Source organism: Drosophila ananassae (genome assembly GCF_017639315.1).
Source record: "Drosophila ananassae strain 14024-0371.13 chromosome 4 unlocalized genomic scaffold, ASM1763931v2 tig00000061, whole genome shotgun sequence".
Classification (NCBI taxonomy): domain Eukaryota; kingdom Metazoa; phylum Arthropoda; class Insecta; order Diptera; family Drosophilidae; genus Drosophila; species Drosophila ananassae.
This window is the reverse complement of record NW_025319038.1, coordinates 2,585,027-2,603,365: the sequence shown is the minus strand read 5'-3', so window position 1 is coordinate 2,603,365 and position 18,339 is coordinate 2,585,027. Positions and strand designations below refer to the sequence as shown.

At 36.5% G+C, this 18,339-nt stretch overlaps 1 protein-coding gene across 5 annotated transcripts in view; it reads left to right on the top strand.

Annotated features, from left to right (window-relative positions):
- The window catches only part of LOC6506063 (protein BCL9 homolog), a 62,440-nt gene extending 44,357 nt beyond the window's left edge, over window positions 1–18,083 (top strand). For 3 of the 5 annotated variants that reach the window (XM_014904248.3, XM_001966615.4, XM_014904249.3), the window contains 2 exons: window positions 16,296–16,480; window positions 16,537–18,083. In XM_014904248.3, the coding sequence (XP_014759734.1) occupies window positions 16,296–16,480; window positions 16,537–18,003 (1,652 nt within the window). In that variant the 3' untranslated portion in view covers window positions 18,004–18,083. The remainder of the gene's footprint in view (window positions 1–16,295; window positions 16,481–16,536) is intronic. The other 2 variants (XM_044717758.1, XM_032455813.2) reach the window with 1 other exon arrangement.
- The last annotated feature ends 256 nt before the right edge of the window (window positions 18,084–18,339 follow it).

Genomic DNA, 18,339 nt, shown 5'->3' with positions numbered 1-18,339 from the left:
GCTGTGATCAGGCATGAGTTGATGTGCTTGAAGTCCTGGGGCGGTTTTCCTCAAGTACCGGTGGTATGGTGGTTCGGCTGATTCCTTATCGGCCGGTCCTACTGGCGGTCCGTTTCACGGGAGCAACACTCTAAGTAGGTTAGATAGCGCGGGGTCTGCTGGTGGTCCGTTTCACGGGAGCAACACTCGAGCTAGACTGGTATGCCGCGGGGTCTCCTCGTGGTCCGTTTCACGGGAGCAACACGAGAAGTAAGGAGGTGACGCGGGGTCTACTTGTGGTCCGTTTCACGGGAGCAACACTAGAAGTAGACTGGTATGCCGCGGATTCTACTTGTGAACCGTTTTATACAGGATCACTAGAAGTTGGTTGATTTTAAGTGCCGTGGTTCAGACACTGAGTAACGAGACGATTGACTCTGATTTCGGAACTGTCTTTATTTCAGAAGAATAACTCTTATATAAGATGCTAAATTATACATCATTAAATCTAAGAAAGGTCTAAGTTCTGGACGTGCTAAACTAAGGTTAATGCCAGGGTCACCCACCTCTGAGTCTGCTGACTCAGATTGTTTGTTCATGTACTGCTTGCGCATTTCGGCTTAGCTGGCTGGTTTTTACTTGCATCGGTCAGTCGGTCATTCTTCCCGCTGATATGCTGCTTCTGCTTTTGGCGCCGTCTACTAGTGCTGGGTTAATAGGTTGGATATAGTTTTATACTTATTACTAATTGTTTATAGGTGAGAAAATCGGTTAGTGGGTTTGTATATTGCGACATGCTGATGCATATTGATTGGATCAAATTACTAAGTGTGCATATAGGGTAGTAGGTCTTGGCACTAGGTGCCAACAAGGGCTTTTCCAACATATGGGCAATTGTGCTGTAAGTAGCTATTATTGGAGAATGATCTGAGTTAAGGTCAAAGCTTTCCATTACTCGCATATGAGATTGTGGAATTCCAGAGAATAATACGAAATCAATCAAGTCTGGGATTTTCCGACTATCAGATGGCCAGTATGTAGGCTGACCAGTTGACAAAGTGTGTATATTATTGCTTCGTATGCATTTGTATAACTTCGATCCCTTCGGGTTAGTCAGTCTGGAACCCCACCATGGATGTTTGGCATTAAAGTCGCCTCCTACAATAAACTTTGTGCCCAGTCCTTGGAAAAAGTTTTGAAAATCAAGCTCTTTTATTGTGAATCTGGGAGGGAGGTAAATCGCTGCTGTTGATACATCCGTGTGCATACATTTTATCTTAATTGTGGCAGCCTGCATAGCGTTTTCCCTAGTACTGTCCATGATTTGAAACTTAAGGCCCTGCTTGACAATAATTGCAGCACCCCCATGAGCTCTATCTGACGGATGATCAGCTCTTACTGTATCGTATCCAATAATTCTAAAATAAGATTCGCAAGTGAAGTGAGTTTCTGAGATAAGCATGACGTCAATTTCGTTCGTTTTTAAAAATAAGGATATTTCATTTACATGGTTGGAAAGCCCATTGGCATTCCATATTCCTAAGTTTAGTTTATTTGCATAGCTTGTTTACAAGTTTCAATATCATATTAAGTAAATTATTCGTAAGTTCAAATTGTTTCTTGCAGAAGCTGTTCTATTCTTTCTAGGGACGTGTTTGTGATACTTTTTCCTGCAGCAGCTTGAGCGTATGATTGATAATCCTTGGGTTGTTGAGTCGAATTATTAGACGGAGCAAATGATTGAGTTGTAGCATAGTCATTTCCTTTATTGTCATCTTTGGTGTTTTTTAGGTGGTTGCGTCCGCTTACTATTTTTTTTTATATAAGTTCCTGATAAACTTTACACCCTTTGTAACTAGCAGCATAATCTTCATTGCAGTTGTCACATTTTGGTGGTTGTTCTTTCTCTTTTGGACAAATGTTACTGGGATGACTAAGAGAGCATTTTACACATCTGTGTCAACAGTTTACACATCAAATTCCTGGCAACGATAGCACTTTACGATTTCTTTACGAACTACTCTAAATGCCCTCTCATAAATATTACTTGACCATCGCGTTGAACTTTATAAAAGAAAAGCTCTTTTCTAATTTTTGTCTCGAGATAAGCTAGCATTCCTTTTATATTACTGACTTCAGATAAGAATATAGGTGGCGGCTTGGCAGATTCATCTAAGGTGTCTTCAGTTATCAAGTCCAGTGCTTCGCTTTCGTCTTCAATTCCATTATTTGGCGTGTTGTTGCTTAGGAGGGCGTATTGATTGGAGCTCGTGCTGGGTGCATGGGCCAGGGCAATTTTTTTCTTTAGTAGGATCGGAGACACCTGGTTTTGCCTCTTGATTGCCTTCGGCTTCGGTTTTACTGTCTGCCAGCTCCAAGCCGATGTGTCGTCTTCGTCGTTGTTCATGTTAACAACAACGATTTTTTAGTGCTTATCAGCAACCACAGTTTTGTTTCGTTTTTTGTTGTAAATCGAATAGTAATAGCTTTAGCTTCCGCTTAAATTTTAGGCACGTCTTAACTCGGGGAGTGTTTGATCGTGACTCATCTGTGATTCTCTGATGAAAAAGATATTGCTGCTTTTTAATTGGGTGGACTTCGTACTTCTTCAGCGACCTGCTTTCTGGCTCGAGCTCGACCTTAAAGAGGGTTTGTGGCTTTTTATCTTTATTTAGCATGTTTATAACGTTCTTGGCGGCGAAGCTCTTTTCTTTAAGGGAAATTTAGAAATTTTTTATATAATTGAACATTATCATAGGAATATCTTGTGAAAGTTTCATGTCGATCGGACTAAAACTTGCTGAGATACCGATTTTTTAGTTTCTTTCTCCTCATATACTTTCCATTGGTTTTAAAACTTTAGACGCGTTTTTCTCAAAACAACTTTTTCAAGTCGGTGCGTAACGTAACTCAAAAAGTAATGCTCGGATCTAAATAAAATTTTTCACACATCTTTAATAGAATAAATACTTGCGGATGAACGAACGCTTTTTTTTTTTTTTTAAATTTGTTTTTACCATTTTTACGGGCAATAATGGGCGGATTTTTATGTAAAAATGGTACCTCCGACTTTACAACCGCGCCAAAAATTTAAAATCGCATATTTTTCAAAATGGTTTCGTTCATCCGCACAAGAAACTAATATTTTAAGTAAATCAATTCAATTTTTTTATTTCCGATAACACTGTAGGCCAGACTTTACGCACCGCAAGAGACCAATTTTTGGAAGCGACTCCGGCCGACCGCCCTTCACGGGATAAATTATAATTATTTCTTAAAAATAAAAATTCCTAGATACTCTCCAAATATAGCCATTAATCGTGTAAAAAAATTGAATTGATATATTTACTCAGACATAAAAAAGAAAATCGCAAAAATCTGCTATTTTTCAGCTTCTGAAACCATCCTGCCCCCTTAATTACACCATTAATTATGTGCACTTCTGACGTGTTTAATGTTTGTGGGAAATTAAAATAATTTTCTTTTATTAGGTTGATTAAACTTCCTGAATCTATTACTCATTTAAATTATTGTTCATAGTTATTCTGATGTAAAGATTTCTATTTCTTCTATTGGATCCGAGTCTATTTGATGAAAATTTTCGATTTCCATTTTAGATTGATCGCTTCAATATTCACGCTGTCTTTTTACTGGTTTGTTAGAATTAGTACCTTGTAAATAAGATTGTGGCTGTTGATAATTCATAGGATTCTGAGCTCCACCTTGATTTAAGTTTTGCTGCAATTCCTGTCGAAATTGTTGTTGATTGAAATTATTTGGTTGTCTATAGTTACTTTGCTAATTTTAACTTTGTTGATTATTATTATTAAAAAAGGAATTATTTCTTTGGAAATTATTATTTCTTTGATAATTTCTCCTATCTTGTCTGTTTTGATTTGAATTATGTTGTGATTTAACTTTATCAGAACCAGATTCATAACAACCTTCTTGTTGTGCTATTTGTTTAAGTTTACTGACTTTAGTTATATTGTGCCTTGCTAATGTCATAAACAATCTGTCAGTCTGTATTATTATAAATATTTGTATCTAAATTATTGTTTTCTAACGACAATTTGTTTGTTATGACAATTATTTTTTATTCTAGTTCCTTGACGAACTTACGAATGCTTCCATTGAGAGGGGTGTTGTAGAGTCGTCTTAGTACTTCCTCGCATGGGGTTTGGGTTTTGTACTCATCGCTGAGAGCCATCCTTATATTGGGCCAATTGGTTGCTGCTGATAGCTGGGACACTCGCTGGGCATCTCCTGATAATTGCATCTGAATAACACTGAAGAATACAGCTGTTTGACGCGGATCAGTTAGTGGATACAAATTTAAAATGTATTCGATCCGTCTGATGAACGCACTTAATTCCCTTGTGCTTCCATTAAAATTTGGAACTTGCCTAGGAGAGTAACAGGATTTGTGCCACTGGTTCAGACTTTTAAATGTTTGTATTTCTTATTTATTTCGGTAGCGGTCACATTATGAAAGCGGGCTACCATTTTATTTTAAGTTTTTGTGTTTTGTATATTTTTGGTAGCAGTCTAATGCGAAAAGTGGGCTATAATTTGAAACAAACACGTAAGTTCTTTTGCGGATGTGAGTATCTATAACACTCGCGGTTAGTATTATAGCTGCAGTTGCATTAGCATAAAATACTTCAACGATGTTCTATCTCGATTGGTTACTAGTCACTTTTACAAATTCATTCAAAATAGTTTTAAAAAAATATATTTTTAGTTGAGTTCCGTTTTTGATTCAGTGTGATTCATTAAAACTGCTTAGAATGTTAGAATTTCTGAAGTAACTTAACTTTGGGGCTCTAATTCTGTTTTATATCTACCCTTGCTGAAGCTTTTTGCAGATCAACGCTTGAAAGAAGCTTTTCTCTCTGAGAAGCTTTGTTTTCTGAAGGGAATCGATTGAGTCGGAACCTATTACTTGAGGTGTCAGTTGACGTGAAAGGCTTTGGGTCTCAAGTAATCGAGGTGACAAGAAAATGTGAAATTTCCTGTGAAGTGGGTGCCCATTTAAGAATGGTTTAAGCTGTTTAGTCGGGAAAGATTTGAGTCGGGATTCTGTTTACCAAAATATTGTTTTGGTTTTCAATCTGAAGTGATTCTTAGAAATTGGAAATCTGAAATGAGATTGTTTTCAGCCGAACTGGAATAATTAAATGTTTATGTTTTTACAAAAATTGGAGTGAGGCTATTTGCAGCTGGATTACGAATTTCAATACAAAAGGCTTCAGCTTCGGTTTACAAAATTTACTGATGTACACTTCAAGAAATTTTGTTGATATGTTACTGTATATTTTTGATCAGGATCACCTCCTGAGTCGATATGAGCATGTACGTCTGTCTGTCTGCCTGTTTCTACGCACTCTAGTCTCTCAGTTTTAAATTATCGAGTTGAAAATTTGCACACATCCTTATTTGTTTGGCACAGAAGTCGGCCGATCCTTATGAAATTTGGCATTTGGAATTTTGACTGATTTCAATAAGAAAAAAATATTGGAAATATAGGTAAATGTTTTGCAAAAAATCAAAGAAGCACAAAAATAAATGTAGAAAATCAACTTTGAATGGGGTGTCCGCCAAGAAGCCATCATGGACTCTTACTTTTTACATTATTTATTAGGGATTTGCCCCTTGCCTTAACTGATTCACTTGTACATATGTACGCTGATGACGTTAAGCTATGTTTTCAGTATATCCTATCTTCAATCCTCAAATTCAAAATTGGTGTTTAGTAAATAACCTAAAGCTCTATGGATCGAGATGTAAACTCATGTCATTTTATCGATCTAGTCCTCACCAGGCTACGTACTTTCTCTATGGGTACTCCATAGAACGATTAACTCAAGTCAAGGGTGTCCTATTAGGTTTGAAACTTAAATTTCAATTTATAAAAGTAATAATTTCATTTATAAAAGTTTGCTTTGGAAGGAGGGAATCACCTCCTGAGTCGATATAAGCATGTCCGTCTGTCCATCTGTCCGTCTGTCTGTCTGTCCGTCTGTCTGTCGGTTTCTACGCAAACTAGTCTCTCAGTTTTAGAGCTATCGAGTTGAAACTTTGCGCACATCCTTCTTTTTCTTGCAGGTAGTACATAAGTTGGAACTGATTGATCGGAAATGCCATAACTTTGGTGTTTTTTAAGTTAGAAAGATGGGACTTGGTACAGATTCTATTTTGGGAATCTTATGGGAGGGCCTCATAGCCTATTGGTTAGTGTACTAGCTCGCTAAGCGTGAGGTCGTGGGTTCGAGCCCCACTCATGTCAAGTGCATGGCCCTGCAAGTTTTTCGGCGCTCGCGCATATGATGTAAATAGTGAAAGTTCTCGTTGGATTTTTTCTATTTATAATTATGTGCATAAAACCCGAAAAACCGGCATTCCCAGATGTCGTTAGGTGGCAGCCCCACTTATGAAATAGGTTGCACTCGGCTAATCACCGGATCGACCGAAAAAATAACGATTACAGAATCAAACACAAGATCAGACAACAATCACCCCCCCAACCAGACGACGACCCTCCGCTTTTCGCAACGGACACGAAGTTGGACAATGGAATGTGAGGACCCTAATGGAGCATTCAAGACCTGCGCAGAATGAAAAGGAGATGGAAAAAATGCAGATCGCAATTGCTGGCATAAGCGAGAAAGGAAAGAACGAGACAGCATAGCTAGAATGGCCTTGGAGTGGAACCCGCAAGGAAGCGGAAGAGTGGGACGCCCCAAGCTAACCTGGCGCCGATCAACATTACTCGAACTCTCTGACAATAACATCACCTGGGACTTGGCAAAAAAGAACAGGGCAGAATAGTGTCCGGTGAAATGCACTTGTGGATACCCTAAGCTACCAAGCGGAGCAATAGGAAAAAAAAAATCTTATTTGCCAAATTTCATAGGGATCGCCCAATTATCCAATAGCCGCCATATATCTGAACGATCGGAAATGGCACAACTGCAAGGGTATATCAACTTCGGCTCCGCCAAAGTTAGCTTTCCTTTTTTGTTTACATATACAATTTTTATTGATTTGCCTAACAATTCTATCAATTAAAATAAGGGACTGAAATAATTATAAATCTTATAGTGAAAGTCCTAAAATACAATTATTTTTTAAGAATCAATCTCAATAAATCAATTAATAAATCTTATTAGGAGCTGAAGTTAATATACCCTTTCAGTTAGGCAGCAGCTTACATTATTAAGTGTATATCAAATCGTATATAGTTCCGATCCTTGTGAGAATTTCACCATGGAATCAAGTTTCTAATGAAAATTTTGGAAACAGCCTCAAGCATCTTTAAAAATAGCAAGGATGTGCCATTTCGGATCGTTCAGTTATATGGCAGCTATAGGATATAGTCGGTCGATCCTTATGAAATTTGCCAAATCAGATTATTTTGCCCAAAATGGTATCTGCACCAAGATTCTTTCTATTTTAAAAAAAACACCAAAGTTATGCCCATTCCGATCTTTCTATGACAGCTTTAGGATATAGTCGGCCGATCCTTATGAGATTTTGCACATTTTGTCAAGAATATCAAGAATATATATCAAGAATATATACTTTACAGGGTCGGAGATGTCTCCTTCACTGCGTTGAACACTTCTGACCAAAATTATAATACCCTCTGCAAGGGTATAAAAATAAAATCCAAATAAAACAAGAAAGGAAAGCTAACTTCGGGCGGAGCCGAAGTTAATATACCCTTGCAGTTCAGTCGCAGTCCGCTAGGTGGCGCCACGCATCTTATATTATTAGATATATAGCGGATCGTATATAGTCGGCCTATCCTTTTGAAATTTAGCATATCGAATTATTTTGACCTAAGAGGAATCCACTGAAACTCCCAACCCTCTAACTTAAAAAACACCAAAGTTATGGCATTTCCGATCAATCAGTTATATGGCAGCTATAGGATATAGTCAACCGATCCTGGCCGTTCCGACTTATATACTACCTGCAAGGAAAAAAAGGATGTGTGGAAAGTTTCAACTCGATAGCTCCAAAACTGAGAGACTAGTTTGCGTAGAAACCGACAGACAGACAGACAGACGGACATGCTCATATCGACTCAGGAGGTGATCCTGATCAAGAATATATATACTTTCCAGGGTCGGAGATGTCTCCTTCACTGCGTTGCACACTTCTGACCAAAATTGTAATACCCTCTGCAAGGGTATAAAATAGTCGATGTAGTCACTTTGCACGTTAGTGCTTTTTCGTGGTTTTCCCAAATTTTATTACTTTGCCCAAAAACTCATATCTTAAATGGCGCTTTTAATGCGTCTAGGCATACTTTCAACCAAATTCTGAAAGATTTCCTTTGGAATATTTTTCCACCCAGTTTTTCCCACAGTCCTCCTTCGGTGCAATATCGTACTTTGCCAATCGTTTTTTTTTAGCAGATCCCATAGATTTTTATTCGGATTCAAATCCGTTCCTTCATAAACTGAAATCTGTTTGATTTCTTAGATATTTCGAGAGTATCTATGAATTTTTTTGTTAAGAAATAATTATTATTTATCCCGTGACGGGCAGTCGGCCGGAGTCGCTTCAAAAAATTATTATCTTGCGGTGCGTAAAGTCTGGCCTTACAGTGTTATCGGAAATAAAAGAATTGAATTGATTTACTTTGAATATTAGTTTCTTGTGCGGATGAACGAAGCGATCTTGAAAAATATGCGATTTTGAATTTTTGGCGCGGTTGTAAAGTCGGAGGTACCATTTTTACATAAAAATTAGCGTATTATTGCCCGTCAAAATGGTAAAAAAAAAATTTAAAAAAAAAAGCGTTCGTTCATCCGCAAGTATTTATTGTATTAAAGATGTATGCAAAATTGTATTTAGATCCGAGCATTACTTTTTGAGTTACGTTACGCACCGACTTGAAAAAGTTTTTTTGAGAAAAACGCGTCTAAAGTTTTAAAAGCAATTGAAAGTACATGGATAGAAAGAAACTAGAAAATCGGTATCTCAGCAAGTTTTAGTCCGATCGACATGAAACTTTCACAGGATATTCCTCAGATAATGTTCTATTATATAAAAAATTTCTGAAAAAAAAAAATTTTTTAAGTCTCAAACCATCCTGCCCCCTTAAGGGGGCATGCGCACTTGGAGGGCCAAAAAATAGGCATTTTTTCCGAATTTTTTTCTCGTAAACTATTGAATTTTTTTGAAATATCGTTTTATTATGTGAAAGTACATTATTTTATTTTAAATTTGAAAAAAAAAAGTAGAAAATATTTAAGGGTTTCAAAGTTATGCCCCGTCGAAGTGAGGTCCATCCGAAAAAGGCGAGTTGCGGTGACCAACACTGTGAAAAACTGGATAGTCTGAAATCAAAAAATGAAACGGATTTACATTTATTAAAAGTAAATCTAGTACTTAATCGAAGGATATTAAAAAAAAAAAATATTTGACAAAATGGCGACCTTTCAAAGTTGAAAAATCGTTTTTCGTCAAAAAAATCGGTAGTTTTTCAGCAGTAAAAAAAAAAAAGTTTTGCATAAAAAAAAAATCCTTCGATTAAGTACTAGATTATTATGTAATAAAAGAGCATGCTAAATTTCAAGACAATCGGGTCACTAGTTTTCGAGTAAGAGTGGTCACCGACTTTGAAAACGTAGTTTTGAGAAAAACGTGTTTAAAGTTTCAACTCACCATTACGCTTACCGGACGCCCCTCCCTTTCAACATGTGTATCTCACTGAATTTTCACCGGATCATTTCAAAATTTTGTGGACACATTTCTAAATGTATATACTTTAACAAAATGCAAAAAAAAAACAAGAAAGGAAAGCTAACCACGGTTGCCATTTTTGGTACAAATGTACCACAACTGGTACATTTTTTATGCGTTGGTACATTGGATCACTTTTTTTCATTTTGGTACATTTTCAATATGCCTGGTCTTTTTTCAAAAAATTTTATGTTCACACATATTATTTTAACAAATGGCTCTGTTCCACCAAGCACAAATTTTGTATCAGTTAGAAATGGAACCATTACTAACACTGAAAAATATCGCATGCAGTCGATCTGCGATGTTCCGTCTCAAATTAAGAAAATATGTATGCGCCAACGTAAGGTCCATCACTACGTAAACAGTTATAAATTGTGAAATACATAAAATAATAAGTACGTGAAATAATAAAAGATCATTTTAAAAAAACGTTAAGAAATTTTAGTTTTAAAAAATACCGAGAAAAATTTGTGGTACATTTTTGCCCAAATTGGTACATTTTTTCAAAATTTTGGTACAAAAAATTTTTTTGGAATGGCAACCGTGAAGCTAACTTCGGGCGGAGTCGAAGTTGATATGCCCTTGCAGTTCAGTCGCAGTCCGCTAGGTGGCGCCACGCATCTTATATTATTAGATATATAGAAGATCGTATATAGTCGGCCGATCCTTATGAAATTTGGCAAATCAGATTATTTTGTCCAAAATAGAATCTGTACCAAGTCCCATCTTTCTAACTAAACACCAAAGTTATGCCAATTCCGATCGTTGTATGACAGCTATAGGATATAGTCGGCCGATCCTTATGAAATTTTGTACACAAGATATTTTGGTCAAATATAACATGTGTGGAAAGTCCCAACCCTCTAACTTAAAAAACACCAAAGTTATGGCATTTCCGATCAATCAGTTATATGGCAGCTATAGGATATAGTCGACCGATCCCGGCCGTTCCGACTTATATACTGCCTGCAAAGGAAAGAAGGGTGTGTGCAAAGTTTCAACTCGATAGCTTTAAAACTGAGAGACTAGTTTGCGTAGAAACGGACAGACGGACAGACGGACATGCTCATATCGACTCAGGAGGTGATCCTGATCAAGAATATATATACTTTATAGGGTCGGAGATGTCTCCTTCACTGCGTTGAACACTTCTGACCAAAATTATAATACCCTCTGCAAGGGTATAAAAATAAAATCCAAATAAAACAAGAAAGGAAAGCTAACTTCGGGCGGAGCCGAAGTTAATATACCCTTGCAGTTCAGTCGCAGTCCGCTAGGTGGCGCCACGCATCTTATATTATTAGATATATAGCGGATCGTATATAGTCGGCCTATCCTTTTGAAATTTAGCATATCGAATTATTTTGACCAAAGAGGAATCCACTGAAACTCCCAACCCTCTAACTTAAAAAACACCAAAGTTATGGCATTTCCGATCAATCAGTTATATGGCAGCTATAGGATATAGTCAACCGATCCTGGCCGTTCCGACTTATATACTACCTGCAAGGAAAAAAAGGATGTGTGGAAAGTTTCAACTCGATAGCTCCAAAACTGAGAGACTAGTTTGCGTAGAAACCGACAGACAGACAGACAGACGGACATGCTCATATCGACTCAGGAGGTGATCCTGATCAAGAATATATATACTTTCCAGGGTCGGAGATGTCTCCTTCACTGCGTTGCACACTTCTGACCAAAATTGTAATACCCTCTGCAAGGGTATAAAATAGTCGATGTAGCCACTTTGCACGTTAGTGCTTTTTCGTGGTTTTCCCAAATTTTATTACTTTGCCCAAAAACTCATATCTTAAATGGCGCTTTTAATGCGTCTAGGCATACTTTCAACCAAATTCTGAAAGATTTCCTTTGGAATATTTTTCCACCCAGTTTTTCCCACAGTCCTCCTTCGGTGCAATATCGTACTTTGCCAATCGTTTTTTTTTAGCAGATCCCATAGATTTTTATTCGGATTCAAATCCGTTCCTTCATAAACTGAAATCTGTTTGATTTCTTAGATATTTCGAGAGTATCTATGAATTTTTTTGTTAAGAAATAATTATTATTTATCCCGTGACGGGCAGTCGGCCGGAGTCGCTTCAAAAAATTATTATCTTGCGGTGCGTAAAGTCTGGCCTTACAGTGTTATCGGAAATAAAAGAATTGAATTGATTTACTTTGAATATTAGTTTCTTGTGCGGATGAACGAAGCGATCTTGAAAAATATGCGATTTTGAATTTTTGGCGCGGTTGTAAAGTCGGAGGTACCATTTTTACATAAAAATTAGCGTATTATTGCCCGTCAAAATGGTAAAAAAAAAATTTAAAAAAAAAAGCGTTCGTTCATCCGCAAGTATTTATTGTATTAAAGATGTGTGACAAATTTTATTTAGATCCGAGCATTACTTTTTGAGTTACGTTACGCACCGACTTGAAAAAATTTGTTTTGAGAAAAACGCGTCTAAAGTTTTAAAAGCAATTGAAAGTATATGGAGAGAAAGAAACTTGAAAATCGGTATCTCAGCAAGCTTTAGTCCGATCGACATGAAACTTTCACAGGATATTCCTGAGATAATGTTCTATTATATAAAAAATTTCTGAAAAAAAATTTTTTTTGAAGTCTCAAACCATCCTGCCCCCTCAAGGGGAGGAAGCTAAAGAATATTTCTTTACTTTACTTTAATTTAAATACCTATAAAATAATTAAGTCGAATTAATAAAGAATTTGTCAATACTGCTAAGTCGAGCCAACACATTTGTGGCGCAACATTTCTTTAAAAAACTTTACAACAGTGAAATAAATTATGATTTGTGAAATATCCGAAGAAATTTGCATAGATTCCCACACATACACAGACACACATGTATTAAAGGCAATCCGAATGCAACTTGAAAAAAAACATGTTTAAAATGTTTATTAAATATAATATGTGTCTCCTAATTAATCAAAAGTTTCGTTAAACTTTTTAATTTTTTATTTTTTTATTTTAAAAAAATTATGTAACCCAATGTAACCCACCCATGCAACGACTTCTACATTCCACGTCTTCGAGTTCTTTTTAAGGAACTCCGAAAGTGTGTAGATTAATGCGATTTTCTTCGGATTCAATTTTGGGCAATCTTATCGGATCCAAAAATTTCTTAAGTATCGACCGACACATCCGTGAAATTTGTATAGATGCTGTTGTATAGATGGGCTGTTTTCAACATTTTTATTGGAAAATTGATTTAATAGTAAAATTCTCCTAAGAATTGATTTTTGTGCGCTTGTGTTTGGTTTTTAGTTTTTTTGTACCAAATTCGAGTTCGCAACTCAAATTTAACTTGACTTTTTTAAACAAATTATATGTAAACACGTATTGCTACGCGTTGTACATTGTCAGATACTGATAGGCATTAAAAGGATCTGTTTAATTATGCAATTCAAATGTAGTTTTGCTCTTTTTCTTAATTTCGTCTTTCTTCTTAGGGGCCGATTAAGTATTACGTGATACTTATTTCTGGTTTATTCACCTCCCTCCCCCCTACAATGATAACGCATGATATGAACAACGGCCCCTTAGCATTTGTCAAAAAATCAGCATTTACCTTTTTATACCCTTGCAGAGGGTATTATAATTTTGGTCAAAAGTGTGCAACGCAGTGAAGGAGACATCTCCGACCCTATAAAGTATATATATTCTTGATCAGGATCACCTCCTGAGTCGATATGAGCATGTCCGTCTGTCCGTCTGTCTGTTTCTACGCAAACTAGTCTCTCAGTTTTAGAGCTATCGAGTTGAAACTTTGCACACATCCTTCTTTCCTTTGCAGGCAGTATATAAGTCGGAACGGCCGGGATCGGTCGACTATATCCTATAGCTGCCATATAACTGATTGATCGGAAATGCCATAACTTTGATGTTTTTTAAGTTAGAGAGTTGGGACTTTTCACACATGTTATATTTGACCAAAATATCTTGTGTACAAAATTTCATAAGGATCGGCCGACTATATCCTATAGCTGTCATAGAACGATCGGAATTGGCATAACTTTGGTGTTTTTTAAGTTAGAAAGATGGGACTTGGTACAGATTCTATTTTGGACAAAATGATCTGATTTGCCAAATTTCATAAGGATCGGCCGACTATATACGATTTTCTCTATCTCTAATAATATAAGATGCGTGGCGCCACCTAGCGGACAGCGACTGAACTGCAAGGGTATATCAACTTCGGCTCCGCCCGAAGTTAGCTTTCCTTTCTTGTTTTGTAAAGATATTGGTAGCGTAACTCAATTTAATGAAACACCATGAAGAATATTTTTGTAAATTTTTAATGATAACAAGAAAGGAAAGCTAACTTCGGGCGGAGTCGAAGTTGATATACCCTTGCAGTTGAGTCGCAGTCCGCTAGGTGACGCCACGCATCTTATATTATTAGATATATAGCGGATCGTATATAGTCGGCCGATCCTTATGAAATTTGGCATATCGAATTATTTTGCCAAAAGAGGAATCCATGCTTCTAACTTGAAAAGCAACGAAGTTATAGCATTTCCGATCAATCAGTTATATGACAGCTATAGGATATAGTTGGCCGATCCTTATGAAATTCGACAAATCAGATTTTTTTTCCCAAAATTGAATCTGTACCAAATCCCATCTTTCTAACTTAAAAAACAACAAAGTTATGCCAATTTCGATCGTTCTATGACAGCTATAGGATATAGTCGGCCGATCCTTATGAAATTTTGTACACAAGATATTTTGGTCAAATATAACATGTGTGGAAAGTCTCAACCCTCCAACTTAAAAAACACCAAAGTTATGGCATTTCCGATCAATCAGTTATATGGCAGCTATAGGATATAGTCGACCGATCCCGGCCGTTCCGACTTATATACTGCCTGCAAAGGAAAGAAGGATGTGTGCAAAGTTTCAACTCGATAGCTTTAAAACTGAGAGACTAGTTTGCGTAGAAACAGACAGACGGACAGACGGACCGACGGACAGATGGACAGACGGACATGCTCATATCGACTCAGGAGGTGATCCTGATCAAGAATATATACTTTATAGGGTCGGAGATGTCTCCTTCACTGCGTTGCACACTATTGACCAAAATTGTAATACCCTCTGCAAGGGTATAAAAATGCGAGTTATAGGGAATCTCTGACGGCGCATCCAAAAAATTAATTTTTGTTATACACCTGAGTTTCCCACAGACTCATCCAAAAGCAAAAAATCGAAATCCATTTTTTTAACAGCAAGATTCTCCAAGTAGTGTGAAAGTATTTGTTATTTTTTTTTTCTAAATTTTTTAAATTTATTTGGTACACCAAACTACTTATTGACTTTTAATCGATAGTGAATCTAAAAACTGATTTTCGCCTCAAAAAACGGATTATTCTATCCCGTAAAATTAAAAAATTTTTTTTTTCACTTGTCCCAATATGGGTTTATGGGTTAGTTTAAAAGGAGTGTGTAAAATATGGGTTTATGGGTTGGCGATTGGTGCAGACGATTGGCGCAATCGTATACCCCGACGTTCGTCATAACGTAATTTTTCCTTGGATCTTGAGATATCGACATCTTGACACAATATTTATGATATGTTCGGAATTTAAAAAAAACGTTCATTGGTGCAAGAAGAGATCAAAACTACGTAATACGGGTTTTGCTTTTTTTTTTAATTAGTGGAGAATAATGCTTGTAATGGAATTGTCATTTTACTCGAAGAATATTGAAAAGACAGCTAAAGATCCCAAATAAAAAGCAACATGCCCAAGTATATTACCTGTTCCGCATCGGTACCAATCAGTAGCCTAATGCCTCCCCGTATCAAGATACCTATCAATAGTTTTGACACATTTTTGCACCTTCCCTGGTCGCCAGAAAACCCCTTTGGCGACCCACTTTCCATTAACGCCAACATCACCAAAGTTTGTGTCTAGCACTCACCATCGCTTTAACCGACGTAATATTGTGGGTTGAATTAATTCCTTGTCTAAGGACATTATTTACCGTGCCCAAATAAATAATTAAATTTAATAAATAAATTTATTTCCAATAACGTTATAATTCGAGGAAGTTTCCTAATAAAAACAATTACATATTGAAATCAAATTATTCATTGGGATGTGGTTTGCAGGGATCATATTAAATTAGAGGAAATATTCTTGTTAATATTTCAGTAATACTAATTATATGGAGGTAATATAAAGTATAAAATATCAAGTTCCAATTTATAAGTATTTATAATTTACAAGTTATAATAATATTTTAACTGATACTCGCCATTTTTGTTGTAGTAAAATTATCTGTCAATTTTTTAATTATGACCAACAATATTTTGTTATAATATGTATTAAAGTTTAGAGTTATTATTCGTGTTATTAGATTTTTATAAAATTATTCAAAACGAACAAAAAATAAATTTGTATTGTGAAATGCTTTACCCTTATCGATTATATTCAAAGATCGATAAAAACAAAACAGCTAAAAATTTTAAATGTACATATTTTTCCCACTGAACTTAAAGATCATTGAAATTAAGCAATCTGTGAATTCCAGTAGATAACATAAAAAACAGACGACCAAGCTCGCATGGACCACGATCGCCTGGGTCAATGGAAGCCAATGTTGACTCGAGATTTGCTGCATCTAGCCCTGGCCTTATATTTAATCATCATTCGAATTTAAACAACAATCCATCGTTAAATCCATATAAAATATCAAATTCCAATTTACAAGTGGAGGTAACTAATTTTTTTTTAATTTAAACATTTATTTTTAATTAATATTTCCTATTCAGCGTCAATCTTCGGGACTTGTCGGATCCGTACAGTTTAATCGACGTTCAGATAATATTCCTCTAAATCCCAATGGTAATCGCTCTTCAACGAACAAGATGGTTCAAAATTTTGATCCAATCTCATCACTGGCGCAGATGTCCCAACAATTAACTAATTGTGTTTCTGGTGTGGGAAGCCCAGTTGGAACTGGTGGAATAAGCATGATAAGCGGATCCGGATCAGGAGACATTAATATGGAGCATGGAATGATTTCAGGTTTAGATGCCACTGCTATAGATGTAATTAATCAAAACAGCTGCCATTCTATAAACCCCATGATGAATTCATTAGGTCAACGAATGCTTAACCCGAAAATGTGCGCTCCGGGCGTTCCAGGTGCCTCACCGTCTTTTAACGCTAATTCTCCAAACGGTGTAATAAGAGACTTCGGTTCTGGCCCTATCTCAGGTTCTGGAAGTGCCCCCAATTTTCAGAATGTTTTGCCTCCTGGTGCACGTCTAATGGGTAGAATCCCTGTCAATTTTGGATCGAACTTTAATCCTAATATACAAGTAAAGGCAAGTACTCCAAATACTATACAGTACATGCCCGTTCGCCCGCAGAATAATTCGAATAATAATAACAATGGAGTGAGCAATGTGCGAATGCCGCCAAGTCTTGAATTTTTGCATAGATACGCAAATCCGCAAATGACTTCAGTCGGTAATGGGCCACCGACGGTGGATGGTGGTATGTTAGTAGGATCTGGAACAGGTGCCATGATCGTAAGCTCTCCCGGCGACCAGCAAAACAAGATTTCTAATCCAGGTACTGGAACCATAAACTTTTACCAAAATTGTAACCAACTTGCTATGATGGAAGAAGATGGAAGCCTAACTGGCCATGATGTTGGTATGGGTATTGGTCAACCTTCATTAATAAGAGGAATGCGGCCGCATGGCTTGCGACCGCATACAACGGGTCCTCGTATTCAATCTTCAGTCAATAGGCAAAATCAGTTTTCACATAATGCGGATACTCTAGATTGCGTCGGAGATGGTTCTGCGATTTTTAATGGCACTGCTTGTAACAATACCGGATCAAATATGTTTTCTGCGTCACAACAATCTAATCAAGCCAAGCCTCACCACCTAAAGACTATGACAAGTGGAATATGTCAAAATCCGACGAGTGTTGGGGGACCAATCCCTCTGCAAGGGCAAGGACAGTTACAGAATCTAATTGGACCCAGCAATAATAATTTAATGGCGCCCACAGGAAATAGTGCCCCGCAAAATGGATCTAATATAAACTTTGTTGGACCATCGTCAAATGATTTAAAATATGCACAGCAATACCACAGTTTTCAACAACAACTTTACGCGACAAATACTAGAAGTCAACAACAGCAGATGCAGCAGCAAGGAAATATTATGGCAATGTCACCACACTTGTCACCAAATCCAGCATTCTTTGTAAACAAATAATTTCCCTTTCTGTCATTTTTTAATACTAGTCTTTAAGTTACTGCAACCATTTTTTAATATGATCTAACAAAATTATCTAAGATTTTTTTGATAAGGTTAAAAATTTTTTGTAAATGCAATTAAAACTTTTGGAAACAAAATATTTGTTTGCCAATTATAAGCATAAAATAAATAAAAAATATTAAATTGAAAGTTATATTCAGAAAGGTACACTTAGAAAAATAAAATTATACCCGAGGTTACGCAAACTAGTCTCTCAGTTTTAAAAACTGCATATAAGACTGCCACTTATAACGTTTAGAATCAGTCGGATATATCCTTCAGCTGCCATATAAC